General features: G+C 40.2%; 1 protein-coding gene across 1 annotated transcript; it reads right to left on the bottom strand.

Moving 5' to 3' along the window:
• Positions 1 to 1,425: 1,425 nt before the first annotated feature.
• LOC137176266 (uncharacterized) lies at positions 1,426 to 7,459 on the bottom strand. The gene is given in 5 exon segments (XM_067582453.1): positions 1,426 to 1,676; positions 1,679 to 1,798; positions 1,801 to 1,883; positions 1,885 to 1,968; positions 7,338 to 7,459. Coding segments are annotated over 5 exon segments (660 nt in total).
• Between the last annotated feature and the right edge of the window lie 7,881 nt (positions 7,460 to 15,340).

The raw sequence follows: 15,340 nt of genomic DNA, 5'->3' as shown, positions 1-15,340 counted from the left end.
ACATTCATACATTGAATGGGTACAGAGGCTACCATGCAAGTTCCCAACCTGCACATCAGAGGGAATCTAATCATTCATACACATTCACACACTGATGGCACAGCCATCAGGCGCAATTTGAGTTCAGTATCTTGCCCAAAGACACTTTGACAAGCAAACTGGAGGAGACGGGAATCAAACCGCCGGTCTTTCGATTAGCAGATGACCCGCTCTACCCCCTGAGTCACAGCTGCCCCGACCTGAAGCCACGTGAACCTTAAAGTTTAGTTGGTCATCAATCATGACACCCAAGTTACAGGCAGACTTTGTAGGCATGAGTTGGGTTGGTTCAACCTGGATACTGATCTGTTGTTGTATAGAGGGACTGGCTGGGATGACAAGGAGCTTGGTCTTAGAGAGGTTAAGTTGAAGGTGGTGTTCTGTCATCCATGCCAATCTATCAGCAAGTCATGACAAGATCCGAGCTGAGACTGTGTGGTCTTCCGGTGGGAATGACATGGGTATAGTCAGCATAGCAATGATATGAGAAACCATTGGAGCGGATGATTGCACCAAATGAGGTGGTGTGTATTGAGAAAAGAAGGGGACTGAGCAATGACCTTTGAGGAACCCCTGTGGATAAGCCGTGTGTTTGGACACTTCTTGCCTCCAAGATACTCTAAAACCTCAGTGATTGTGGAGAGGAGGATTTGGTGGTTGACCGTGCCAAAGGCAGCTGACAGATCTAGCAGCAATAGAGCTGAGGACTGACCAGCAGCTCTAGCTGAACGCAGTGATTCCATTAGCGACAGGAGTGCATTCTTGGCAGAGTGCCCCTGCTTAAAGCCAGACTGATTCTGGTCGTACAGGTTGTTCCCAGAAAGGAATTCAGAGACTTGGTTAAAGACTGTGCGCTCAAGTATTTTGATATGAACGGCAGGAGTGAAACTGGTCTGTAGTTTTCAACCTGGGCTGGGTTGAGTGTAGGTTTTTTGAGCAGTGGAATGACCCAAGGTTGCTTAAATGCTGAGGGGAACACACCCATTGTAAGTGAGGGGTTGATGATGTGTGTGACTGTGGGAATAAGTTTGGGGGAAATGGTCTGTAGATGATTGGAAGCTACTGGCTCCAGCAGGCAGGTAATAGGACAAGAGTCCAGCAGAAGTTTGGAGAATTCCTCCTCGGTCAGAGGGGAGAATGAGGAGAGTGCAGTCCTGTTAGCTGGCTGCTGCAGACTGAGATGGTCAGGCTCAGAGAATTGGGTACTGATGGCAAAGACCTTATCAGTAAAAATTGAGGTGTACATGTCTGCAGTGAGCAGAGTGGAGTGTGGAGGAGGAGGAGTTAAAAGCAGAGATTTTCCAAGCATCTGTGGCACCAAGATCTTGTTCTGATAGTAAGCGGTCTTAGCAGTTTTAAACTGGAGGAAAATGATGCTAGGAGACCTTAGGAGACCAAGAGTATTGTCGCTTTGTGTGTGGGAGTGATGGAGACCTGTTTGAGGTCAAATAAGGACAGAAGTGATAGGAAGTCAGTTGCTTGGGTTTTGTCAGTATAGATATTCATGTCTCCCATAACAATTAGTGGTGTGTCATCATTAGGAATGGCTGAGAGTAACATGTCCAGCTCGAATACAAAGTTCTCCAGTTGACACCCTGGTGGGCGGTATATGACAACCACAAACAGCTTAACAGGAGCAGCAACCTGATTGCATGGTATTCCAAGGAGGAGTTGTTGCCTAGCGGAGAAAGCTTAGTGAATTTCCAGTCTTTGGACATTAGGACCCCCATACTGCCTCTGTGCCCAACAGTGTGAGAAAGTGTCAGAAAGTGGAGTCAACAAAGAGTGTGGCTGGTGTGGCAGTGTTGTCTGAACGGATTCAGGTTTTGGTCAGGGCTAATACCTGCTTGGATAAATTCTGCTTTGTTTATAACCGACTGACAATTCCATTGGCCAAGAGTGAAGGAGGAGTGAGTAGAGGAGCATTTTCTGAGTGAATAGAGGTACTCAGGGTTGCATTGTCTGTGACAGGTGTGTTTTTTTCAAAAGCCTTGGATGACAGGGATGTCTTTGTAGCACATGGTGAATAAGGCAGGCTATGTGAATAGATAGTAGAAAAGGTAGACTCACAGGTCTTTACCCAATTCAGTCTTCCCACAATAAGAGCTGACACTTCCACTGATGCTACAGCACAGCTTGTGTGTTTAAGAACCAGGAAGTGTTATGGCTGAACCCACCCCTTTCAGATTTTCACAGCAAAGCAACAATAGAGGGTGTGACCCACGTCAGCTGACCCACCTATCGAGAGTGAATCAGAGAGTGAATCCTGGAGGTGTTCTGCTCCAACAAAACCTGACAACAGCCTGACAACAACTTAAATCTGAATCAAACTCAAAAACAAAGATTCAAAAACACTTACCAACCAACTCCTATCTCCTATGTTCTAGATCAGATCGCATTCAGGTTTTGTGGCTCGATAACAGATAGTTTTGCTTTTATTTGTCCAGGTTTTGAGATGTCTGTCTCTGAGATTTCTGCCTCCACCCCAATACACTGGAGGTGAATGGGATTTAATTTTTCATGTTTAAAAATTTAAACAGTGACACTATTACAGAGTCCGTATCTCTGCAACTCCTCAGTGAGGACAGTTTTATCCAGAGTCCAATTTCATTTCACCACCACTTTACTATGTTGTGGCTGATGCTTATATTAGGCTCCATGCTAACAGTACCAGACCAGACTCAAGCTGGTGATGTTGTAGTTCAGGGTCAACATCCCAAACTCTTAGCCATGGGGGCACCCCATAATAATAATAAAAGTTAATTGAATTTCTGGGTAATAGGCTTAATACTAACTCTTTATCATGCACTGAGTTGAGTTACGGTGAAATACTAGCATACAATATCTTTGAATGTAGTAGGCTCCATTCAAACACTTAAAAACACTATGTTCTATAGTATGCTCTATGCTAACACTAGTTTTCTAGTATAAGCTCATATCACTTATGCTAAATCTTTAGCATAAGTGATATGAGCTTACTTACTTATACTATACTTATGCTAAATCTTTAGCATAAGAGTTTTAGCAATTAAGCATTAGAGTTCACCTACTAGACCTCCTAGAACCTCCCCGTGTTCCTTTAGGTAATTAAGGATTTTTCAGTTTGTACAGTGAATTCAAATGCAACCGCCTCTATGTGAGTGTGAAGGTGGGATAAATGAAGCATCTGGAAGGGAAGGTGACTATCACGATTTTTTGGCCTGCCAAGTGGCTTCCTGGCCACCCTGGATCTCCTCCGAGTCACATTGAATAATGTTGCAGTGAGGATGATGATGAGGCGGGTGACAGATAGAGAGAAGTTTGAAGGATGGCTGAGTGGACAGACGTGTGACCTGAAAGGAGAAATTGGATTTGGCTCCTGTCTCTTGGTGCTGGCAGAGGATGGCGACAAGCTCGGTAAACTACTCCTCACAGACACACACACACACACACACACACACACACACACACACACACACACACACTCATGCATCTCCCCTCCACACCATTTCCATTTCATTTTCTTCAAAGCATGAAATTAAAGCTGTTTATAACCTGGCTGATAATTACATTATACTTATTCCATCACGATTAGGTTTCTGGTTTTTATGATACAATGTCATAGTTTTAATTAAACCGTCTCTGGCAGCCTGCTTAGCCAGCCACGCTGTTTATTCACTTTTCACGTGGTCCAAGAGCAACTCAGGACCAAGATGACCACCTGATGGCACCCTTTACTACAGCCTGCTGATGGACAGCACCACTGACACCGAATCACCTGTGACACTGGTAATCTGTTTAATTTGACTTAGACATATCCCTATTTGATTGTGAGCCTTAAGGGCGGATGTGATGAAGTTTGACATAGACGGATCATGTCACCTTTAAAATGTCTCAATGTCTGTTTAATGGCTAATTACATTACCAAAGCAAAACCCAGACTGGTGTAAGTCCTCTGTCACCTTGGAGGAATTAATGACTGAATTATGAATCAAAGTCCCCTGAGGGGAGTAAAAGAAAGTTGGGATCTAATGTTAAAAGTGATACTTTGGGGAAAAAAATGAATGTGAAAATTTACCCTCTAGGTATTGTGCACCGAGACCTAACTTACGGGTAAGAAAGAAGAAGTTGGTGAATTATTTAACAGTGATATACACTCAATAATAAATAGGCGATAAATAAAATATACAAGCTTGTCTTGATTAAGGTGTGTGTATTCCCCTCCCCTGACGCTGACAGGCCTTTGATTCACATATCTGTGTTTGTGCAGTCCCCCTTCCTCCTCATATTCAACATTTCCACTTCGTGTAACACACTTGAAAAGGCATTGGTTCTTGGCTGGAGGGATGTTGTATAGAAAGGAGCCAGAGGAACGCCTTGCCTATGGCATTGGCTTAGGGCATAGTTAGAAGCCGGACCACCCTGGATGCTCATTCATGTTTCATTGTGGAGGGAGAGACTATGAGTGTAAATGTGTCCCACTTGAGTGAATTGCGGATATGGCAGCAGAAAATTGTGCAGACCAGTAATTAATACCTTGTGGATATTTCTAGTTTTTTTTCTCTGTTGATCGATTAAATCATGCAAAACACTCCTAATTATAAGGCTCCCCACAGGATGATTTGTGTCTCAGAGCTGACTGCAAATGTCATGGATGAATGTTTGTGGCAGCAGCATTGACTCTTAACTCTGCTGGAGACAGATGGGATTTAACTTTGTATGCAGCACTTCTTCCAAATGAGCCACCAGCCGGGCCATCTAAACTAGTGTTGGAGCCATTTATCACTGTGCTGATATTGGCCTCTCAATAAAACTCATGTAGTGGCCAGTCAGTGTGGCCCACAGGAACTGATATGATAGAGAATAGGACATGACTTCACTTAACAGCTTCAGAGGTGTCACTCTTTAAAAGCATGCTTCACTATTCATTAAAGATCAAACATCCAGAGTGAACTGGGAGGGTAATTGGTGATTCAACAGTGGCATTGAACACCATTACAATATTAGGGGATGTGTTGTTTGTAACAAACCCAGAAGAAACTCTTTGTCCTAACAATTATGTTTATACAGTCCAGACAGTCAGTATTCAGACAGTTACACATTTTTTGTTCTTCAGGCTCTGTGCTTCAGCACATTCAACTAGAAATAAAATACTGGATACTATGTTAAAGTGCCAAGTCTCAGCTTTAATTTGAGTAGGTTTACATCAATATAGAAAGACCTGTGTGAGAGATATAGTCCTTTTAACAGATAGTGCCCAAAGTTTTAGTTCAAAAGTAATTGGACAGATACACATGGAGTCTAATATTTAGATTTTTTACGATTAGTAATAAATCATTCCCTTCAGGAATTCCCAGTCTCAGCTACAGACTACTGAGTTCCTTCATGAGTAAACAAACAAACAAACCACTCACCACTGTTCCTTCAGAGAAAGGTAAGGAAGTGGACGTGAATACACACCTGTATTTATAATCATTTTGTCATGAAATTTTACATTATCTCCTGGTAATAAAACAATAATAATACATTTACCTTATATACTTTTAACAGTACATTATTTGAACTGCTAATGTATTTATATTCAATATTTTAAACCAGCAATAATACATGTGAATTTCTGTTTAAGTCCAAGTTATATCAGCAAATACATATTGAGTAAAGCAAACGTTTTGCAGACACACACATAGTACACCTGTACCTGGTCATCTGGCAAAAATATCCTACCAATGTTAAAACCAAACATTCTTGAAATGGACAGCCTTTCTGAAGTTTGAGAAAGAAAGAACAGAACATGGACTGAATACAATATGGATAATAATGAAAAATAAATAAAACAGGGGGGTGAGTGTATGGATACTTTCCATACATGTAGTGAGGTAAATGTAATAAATGTTACCATCTGCCACTGTGTTTGTCTCCAGCACTTTAATGGTAACTTGGAAGAGAACAAGTTGAGATGGTATTCAAACAACATAATGCATATTGATTTTCCACCATGATGCTTTGATCTAAATTTGGTGCTGAATTCACTTGCAACAAATTAAACCAGAATCATTTACATATTTGTTTGTCTTTGTTTGTTGCATATTGTTATGGTAATGTAGACAACACTAGCTACACAAAAAAGTTTTATAGATTGCTTTTATTCATTTACTTAAATAATTGCAATTACTTTCTTGCTGACTTGCAACTTAAACATTATATTTACAGCAAAATAACACAAAATGCCTCAACAAGGTTTTAAACAAAGTAAATTCAGTCACTGTAAGTTCAGAAGCATCATTTTTCTCTGATTTCTAAGCGGATTTTTGGAGGGTTTTTTGGCAATGATAACTTTGAATGATATCAATATGTGTTCCATGTCTGTGTGTAAAGATTTGACTGAATTATGACTTAGAGAAGGAGTAAAATTTTTGACTCAAATTCATGTCACATCTTCCCCATGAGGAGGCTTTTGGCTTTCTCAAAAGCCTATGTAGGGCCTACTAGAGGCCATATCCTGTCATATCCCCATGGTTAAAATGCTCTCTGGAACCATGAGTTGAATAACCAAGGAGCACAGAGAATATTTTATTGCCCACTCTCCCTGTAATATTCTGTTGTTTCAGCAAATGCCCTAAAATAAACATGTTTGCATTCAAGTAACAGCACCTTCTAGCGGCAGTAGGATGACTCTTGCAAAGGTGTGAGTACTTGAGTTTTTTTGCATGAACCTAACTTAACCTTAACCATAGCTGTGTCAGGTCAGAAAACAGCTTTGTTTTGCAGTGGTGATTTGTGACAGACGTGGAAGTCACTGACAAATGATGTCCTTCCGATAGCAGCATCAGATCAGAAAATGCTCATATGTGTCATTCTGAAGAGTTGCTACAAATTATGTACTTTGTTGTTTAATTTTTAGAGGACTTGTTAAGTGCTTTCTGGTAACAGTGCTCTAGCCTAAGTTGCATCTTAGATGTGGATTTAAAACTTGTATCTGTTAACTTTCTTATATTTTTTTGTGACAGGACAATGTTGAATGTTGTAACAATGATCACTGTAAACATTAAAAGAATACTCCAAACACTATATACAGTTGCAATCAAAGGACTTTTGAACTTGAGCTACCGAGGTCATAAATCAAAAGCACAGAGAAAATGAAAAAGTTGAAGAAAAAGTTGAGTTGAATGAACCATGCTTTAGGTGACTTGAATGTGTAGTTGGGATTATTATCTTGGTGTCCAGTGATTGCCAGGCTTTAATTTACACATGAAAGGCATCTAATTCTACTTCAAAATGGCCTGGAATTTCAAATGCTATGATGCTAGTTGCATGCTTACAAGTTCATGCAGCAGTAAAACACTCCCACAATAGAATTGACCTGTCCATGCTTGACTGTGGCGATGGCACTCTTCCTGTCATCAGCCTTGCCTTTCTTACACCTGCCATACCACTGATCCATGCATCTAAACAGTTCCACTTTAATCTCATCCATCATAAAATTGTCTCCTGGAGCTCCACAGGTCTCCAGGCCTATTACACATTTTTATTACAAAGTTGAGTGTTGTGCTCAACTGATATAGATGTAAATTTTAAAAATTGTAAATCTTAGGGAAAGCCTAAATTTGTAAATCCTTACAGACTCAGGGGGGATTGATTACAAAAATACTTTGAAATTTCATCTGTCTGTGATCTTTTCATCAAAGTCCTACTTCTTCAACAATAAAAGATTTCCTGTGTTTCCCAGAATAACATTTTAACCAAAATTCCTTATTGAAACGTAACTACAGAGAGAGCAAAAATGCTCATCATGCTGAGTTAGTGAGACGAAATATTGACTTCAGCACTGGGAGTGTAGAATTCAACTTAAGTGAAACATTCAAATAAAATGTGGGTCTAAAGCCCTTTGTTTTTGTATTTCCAGATGTTTTCACACCTTGCTAACCATGTGTGCTCTCAGCTGTTTTATATGGACTCTGTGGCGGCTAGTAAGTATGCTGGTCACACCTACAGCTGAGAAGACAGCAAACTAAAGGGTAAATGTAAAGTGTAAATACTACACATGGCCTTTAAAACAACGTTAAGGTGAGAGCCGTGGTGCTCCTCAAGGCCAGGACACTAAAGGTTGCACACCTTTCTCTTGGCCAAGCCCTCTTAGTTCTGACAGTCCCTCAACACACCGCTCTCCCAGTGGCAAAGCAAAACACCTCAAAAGGTTTAGGGAAGTGCTACGTTTGACCTTTTCCCATCCACTCAGATATATGTGTGTGTATATGTGTTAATGATGTTGATTGTTGGCTGTAGGTCATAAGTACAAGTTTAAGGGTGAATTGCCCTCTGAGGTGAGGCTTTGTTTTCAAAGGCAATGTTTTCTTGTGTCGACGCTGGGGGTTAATTATCAACAATAGCTGCCTGACCTTCTCACAAGTCTCGGAGTGAAATGCTGGGGATGTTTGCAAAACACCCAGCAAGCCAGCAGGACTGTGGATGGTAGATCATGTTTCATCACCTGCAACCAGTATGCAACTGGTTTTACTCCATTTTCACAAGCTCAGCAATTATTTTATCATCCATCACTATGGTTGGAAGGGAAACAGTAAAATTATGCTATTTACATTACAAACTATTCTGTCTGGAATGTGCACACTGGCTAACGCAGAGAGATGCTGGAGATGTTGGAAAACTGATGACAGGGGAAAAAGCTGAGCCATGTTCAACTTTTTTTGATGGACAACCCTGGATTTTATTGCCGCACTGTTATTGGTCTGTACACACCTCAGTCACATCAACATTTAAAAAAGCTTAATTTTTTTCTTTCTTTGTTTTGTCCTTCACAGTAAAATATACAGTACCGTGCAAAAGTTTTAGGCACTAAAAGTAAAGTGAGAATGCTTACAAAAATATAAATTTATGAATTGTTTTAATTTATCAACTAACTTCTTACAAAGTTGAGTAAACAGCAGAAACCTAAATTAAATCAATATTGGCTGTAAGCAGCTTTGCCTTTAAAACAGCAGCAGTTCTCCTCGGTACACTTTAACAGAGTTTTTCATGGTAACTTGCAGGAACGTTGTTGTAACCATCCTGGAGAAAGAATGTTCTTCTGTGGATTTATTATTTAGGCCATCTCAGGTGCTTTTTCATGTAATCCCAGATTGACCCCATGATGTTGAGATCAGGGCTCTGTGGGGGCCATACCATACCATCTGTTGTAGGACTCATCATTCTTCTTGTTGCTGAAAATAGTTCTTTATAACTCTAGCTGTATGCTTGGGATCATTGTCATGTGATTAATAAATTTGGGACCGATCAGATACCTCCTGGATGGTATTGCATAATGGATAAGAATCTAAACATTTAGGGTGCCTAATACTTTTGCACAGTACTGTAAATAATATTGTAAGAATTGTAGAAGTGTGAATACTATAGTAGGAAAATGTAAATCTACTTTGTGCACCTTTGCAATTAAGTATATATTGTGTATATATATATATATATATATATATATATATATATATATATATATATATATATATATATATATATATATATATATATATATATATATATATATATATATATATAAAAATATATAATAAAAAGAAAACATTTATAAAAACACAATGTCAACCCAGCAATGAAAGGTTAGCCTAACTCCACCTCTTCCTGCTGTCTCAAGTTGCCCATCCAAAAGCCTCACGTGAGTCCTTCCACAGAATGTCCACTGGAATGAGCTGGGATGAGCTGGGTTGCACTAGCAACAACCTTTTGTTGTCTAATGATCTGATCAGCACTACAGCGCAGCAGCTAGGGAATGACTGCTGGCTAACAGGTATAGCCTATATAAGCCAGCATTGAATCTCAAAATTTTACTTGTTCCATTTTCTGACAATGGAAACAGAAAAATATGTAAATGAGAAGAACTATATCATGAATTTCTCTGTGACAGTCAAGTCAATACCAAATTAAACACATCATAGAATATCAATTTTAAGTCAACTGCCAATAAATATAGGCATTTATAGTGTAGATTCACAAGTGAATTTCTGGCTTCAGAGACACTAGCTGCTCAGCAAAAATAGAGCTGGTAGATATTGCTTCATTGGGTAATATGGCAAAATCGTCTCCAGCAGGCACGATGGAGCCATAATGCGATGCTGCTGGATCTGATGGATATTGGGCATTCTATTTCAAAGGAAAAGATAAACAGAGCCCATACAGTAGCACCAGTTCAAGAAACTCTTGAAGGGGTGCAGCGACGTGCAAGATGAGTAGGCTACCATCAAACACTAAGGGTGCTTTCCATTTGGCTAACATGGTTCCTTGCTTCCCTCACTCGTGTCTCTTCCTCATGTCTTAGCTCTTCCTAGTCAGGATGCAATGCGAGGATGGAGGAATTTAGTTCACCAAACGGGATGTCCTCTAAGTGTGTCTATGTCAGATTCAGATTTCCTTTAATGGTCATTTTTATGCACTTTCATACATAAAAATGAAGCAGTGTTTCACTTAAAAACGCCAGACAAAAATAAATACAAGACAATGCAAGAGTCAATAAATAGTCAATAAATATAGTAGTTAAAAAGTCACTGAAAAGGTTATACTGGCCAGTGGAAGTATAAGACACATAAAACAGTTCACTCTTCATCTGATCCAGAGTGATCACATGTTAACGTTTAGAAGCCTGATTGCCTTGGGGAAGAAGCTATTTAGTAGCCTTGTGGTCCTTGAGTGAATGCTCCTGTATCTTCTCCCTGACTGCATGAGGGAAAACAGGCTGTGGGAGGGGTGAAAGGGATCACTGATTATGCTGGATGCTCTACGGACACAATGTTGATTGTATATGCTCAGCAAAGATGGCAACGAGGCACCAATGAACTTTTCTGCAGTTCTTACTATCCTGTTCAGTCTGTGTCTTTCTTCCGCTCTGCTATTACCAAACCAGGAAGTGACGCAGTAAGTGAGTGTGCTTTCAATGGTTCCTCGGTAAAATATGGTCATGGCTGGAGTGGGGAGGTCTGCTCTTTTCAGTCTACGGAGGAGGTGGAGGCGCTGTTGGGCCCTCTTGATGATGGCTGTGGTGATGTTCAGTAAAACACAGAAAAATAAGAAGAATGCGCCAGAGATGAGAGATGTGTGTCTCAGTGAACATTCAGAATTGCCACCCTCAAATGGGTGAGTATTTTGACCAACAACAATAACCTGCTGCTACAGACCCAAAGCAGTTTTCAAAAGACAAGTGACTGAGTGAAATCATCATCCTCCAGCCTGACTGACAAATGCCTGCCCAAAGGTCAGGAATCAACAACAGCAGTAACGCATTGGTTTATATTTAACATGTGTATCAGCGATGCTGTGATGAAATAGACTTTGTTTTACTTGTGTAGATATGTGATTAGTCAGAGATTTGTGCATGGCATGCAGAGACTAGAGAACAATCCCAAAACTTTGGTATGCCTACTCGCGGGCTGCACTCACACCTGTTCTGTTCAATGTTGCTGACTGAAATTGACACCAACAAGACACACATATGCATCCAGTGCATTTTGGAGTCAGTTTAACACAGAATATTGAGGGGAACAGATTAGTTTTATTTCAGTTTTTGTACATTTCAATCACAAATATTGGGGGGTGAAGGGGGGGGGGTGACCCCAGTCTCCCAGCTGTGATTACATGCCTGGCGTGTATTAATATCAGGTGTAAATGCAAAGACCTGTGATCCAATCTGATCACATGTTTATACCAAGAGACTGGGTTTACAGAAGACATCTTGAGCAGCTTTTAACATTAGTGTTTGTATAGCTATAGAGTCTGTGGCCACATCCATTTTGTAGTCAAGTTTTTCATGATATTTTTTTCTTACCTGCTGGTAAATAAAGGAGCACATCCAATCACTTGGGTCTAATAGCTCAATCTGAGAGCTGCCAGCACTCTTATTTTTAAAGGCTGTACCTATACTTTCATTAGTGCATATCCAGCCACCTCTCGCCACTGTAGCCCTTTCTATTGTACTGTCTGCCATTCACCTTTCATTTGGAGCCCATGCTCTGGAGGAGACAATAGAGCAATTCTGCAGCAAGAGCAGGTAATCTTTATGGAAGGCCTGGAAACAATGGGAACCGGGGGGAGTTCACATGGTAATAAGTGGACAAACCCAGGAGCGATTAACTCTGTTGTAATCCCATTGAGTTCAATCAAAGCGAGCAAGTAGTACTTTCAGAATAAAGACAGGAATAAGGAGCCAAAGGAAATGAATGACTTTGAGTACAGCTCCTGTAGAAATGGATGCAGGGGCCTGCCTCAACAAATGAACCATTTCAGGCACTCAGGAGGCATTTGAACCAGGGTGAAATGCTCACAGCAGAGAGGGAATTTAATCAGCCTATCTCACTTTAGGTCTCTAGTCATGGAACAGTTTGACTCAAGTTTAATACAAGAATTTGCATCGAGAAAATGAAACCAGACTTGAAAGAAGAAATATCAGGGTTTTGTGGAACCACTTCTTTTTAAGTTCTTTTTGGTCTTAAAATGATCTGTAAAAGCATCTACATTAAATGACTGCCAATTCATGTTTTGCTGAAATGTTTAATCAATGAGAAGGCTTTCAATGTCCAGAAAATTGGCCAGCACTGCTGTCATACAATAAGAGCATTTACCAAGTCTGTCTAGAACAAGCGTACTACTTCAGCATTAAAGTGTCATATGAGACAGTCATATTCTGATGTTCGCAGTTTTCCCAGAGCTACAGAAATCCAAATCCAGGTATGGATTTAGTGTTTACTGAAATGAGATGCTTACAAGATATTTGAATATGTGAACAGACCCCCGTCATATAAAGCATTCCCATAAGGGGAGGGGTCAATAGATAATCGTTGTTCAGGGTAATACATTCGGAACATGTGATATTGACTAGAGGGTCTACTGGAAGAACTGTGGAGACATGAAAATAATGAGAAATCAAAGTGCTCAACAGAATTTGTTGTCTTTAACATAATGGAAAGAATGATCCCAAAATCAATACAAATCCAAATGATTGATTAGAGCTATAATGTAAAGGTTTTGACCATGCTGGCTTAACACACAGTGAAATTTATCTGTGCATTCTTATGAAATAAATGGTGCTAGAAGCTTGGTGTTGGAGTGACTACTTGCAGTGTTTGTTGGTGAACTGCTGTAGCTGGTGGGGAACTATTGTGCCTGGCTGGTTACATCAACTATTAGCTAGTTGATGTAACCAGCCAGGCACAATAGTTCTCCAAAGTCCAACCTCTGGCAGCTCAGTTGTTAACCAGACAATAATTTAACATAGTTTGTGCAAGAGACACCATTTTTTTTGCATCGCCTTGTATCATCATTTGTATCATCAACTCCAGTCTCACTGACCTCTGGTTTATTATAGATAAGCACTAATAAATGATTTATTAACCAATGTCATGACACCCAAGCAACCAGAGCGCTGAGGATTTAATTAGTCTAGGGAAACTAGGGAAGACCATTGGCCAAACCTACAAATAAGAGTAGTGTTGGCTGTTGACTGATAAAGGAATTAGCTTTCCTCTACAAGTCAGCATGGACTTGTTTTTCTCTGTCTCCTTTCCTCTGGCAGTCAACCGGTCCAGCTCCTCTGGCAACCTCGGCATCCCAGCTGGTGGGTTAGGGTGGTTCATTTTAGACGAGGACAATCACTTCCACTTGTTCACCACACTTTCTTTTCAGTGTTGTCGTGCTCATACACTTGAGTCACACCAAATCTAACAGCCAATATCTACAGCAGTAAATAAAAAGGGTATTGCCACCACATCAATAGTCATTTTTGACACCTTTTAAACTCCATATAAAGTGTGCTTTGTACAAAATAATATAAAATTCATGATAAGCTTTGACTGCAATACGATTATCGCTCTTTCATAAACTGCACAGGTCATTGTGGACAATCCTACTTATTTAATGGCAGCATGCCAGCAATCAAAATATAAGTACTGGTTATATATTGTGCAATATACTCTTTAAAAGTAAACTAGCTCTTAACAGATGAAACCTTCCAGCTATGAGCATTAATTTAAAACACTGATGTAGATGCCATATCAGAGTTGTGTGATGATCTCCCAGCCAATTAGAGTCGATTATATTATCTTTGGCCATTGTATAATAGAAATGATTTTAGTTTATGATGAGATGATATTGTGCTGATTCATCAGAGTTGACTTGTAGCAAAGTGTCACCAGTGTTTCCAGTAAGAGCAGTGAAGTAGTGTAGAAGGACAGAGACTATAGAACAAGGTTACAAGGCCATGGGCGACAGGATCAGCAGGGCCACAGAGCAGATAGTATTGATAATATGGGAAATGTGATCGCCTTTAGTCTGTGCATTTTCATTTGGGGAAGAGAGGGCAAGTGAGATAGAGATATCAGAGGGTAAATGGGAATACAGGGGGAGAATGTAAGGGATCCTGCCTGTCTCTTAGTGTCTCACTGTATCCTCCTGCAGTCGGCTGTTCTAATCAGTGAAGCAGCGACAGCCATCCTGTCTTACTGCTGCTTGGCTGCCACTCCAGAGCCTATTGATGGGAGTTTGGGGCAGCCCAGCCCAGCACTTTCTCATCTGCCGCTGGAGTCAGGCCGTCTGTCCAGTTCATATCCAAGAATGGGGCATCCTGAATCTGAGAAGGGGGCCAGGGGAGAGGCCTTAGTTTGAGTATCATATTAACTAATTGATAAAACTCTCTTACCCTCATCCTACCAACATATTTAACATACAAGGGGGTCCCTGCGGACTCCAAGAATAAAGTGCTGTAAGAAACAACCATCATAGCAAAATGTCAACTAATTTCTTCTCAAAACATTATTAGTTGTGTAATTAATGTCATCTGAAAAAAAACAACAGATTATTATTATTTTAAGGTTGGGGTTAACCCTTTTTGAAACAGAAACAGAAAACAATGATATGAAGTCATTATGAACAAACTGATTGACAAAGTCATGAAAAATTGGAATGATAGAATGTGAGATATGACAAAAAGTATACCTCTGTAGTCTGCGAGTACCCCAGTTGGTATGATTAAGGTTAAGTGAGGAATTGGAAAGTGGAACAAGGTTTTCAACCAGACCACTTAGTGACACTTATATTTGAGTGGTATTGGGGCAAATACATGGTTCCACCTGAAAGCTTGAAATTAAAGGACCATATCAGTGTTTGTACGTATTCTAATCCATTTACTAAAAATCTCTCTGCATCTACAAACACATCTCCTCCTCCTATATGTGTCCCTTTCAGATGATTCAATACATGCTTAATTGGTGGAGCATCCTGCTGCTGCCAGTGTTGGTGTTCTTTCCATTTGGGTCTT

Source organism: Thunnus thynnus, chromosome 23 (genome assembly GCF_963924715.1).
Source record: "Thunnus thynnus chromosome 23, fThuThy2.1, whole genome shotgun sequence".
In the NCBI taxonomy this organism is placed as follows: Eukaryota; Metazoa; Chordata; class Actinopteri; order Scombriformes; family Scombridae; genus Thunnus; species Thunnus thynnus.
The sequence above is the reverse complement of the archived record's forward strand: the minus strand, read 5'-3'. Positions and strand labels throughout refer to the sequence as shown.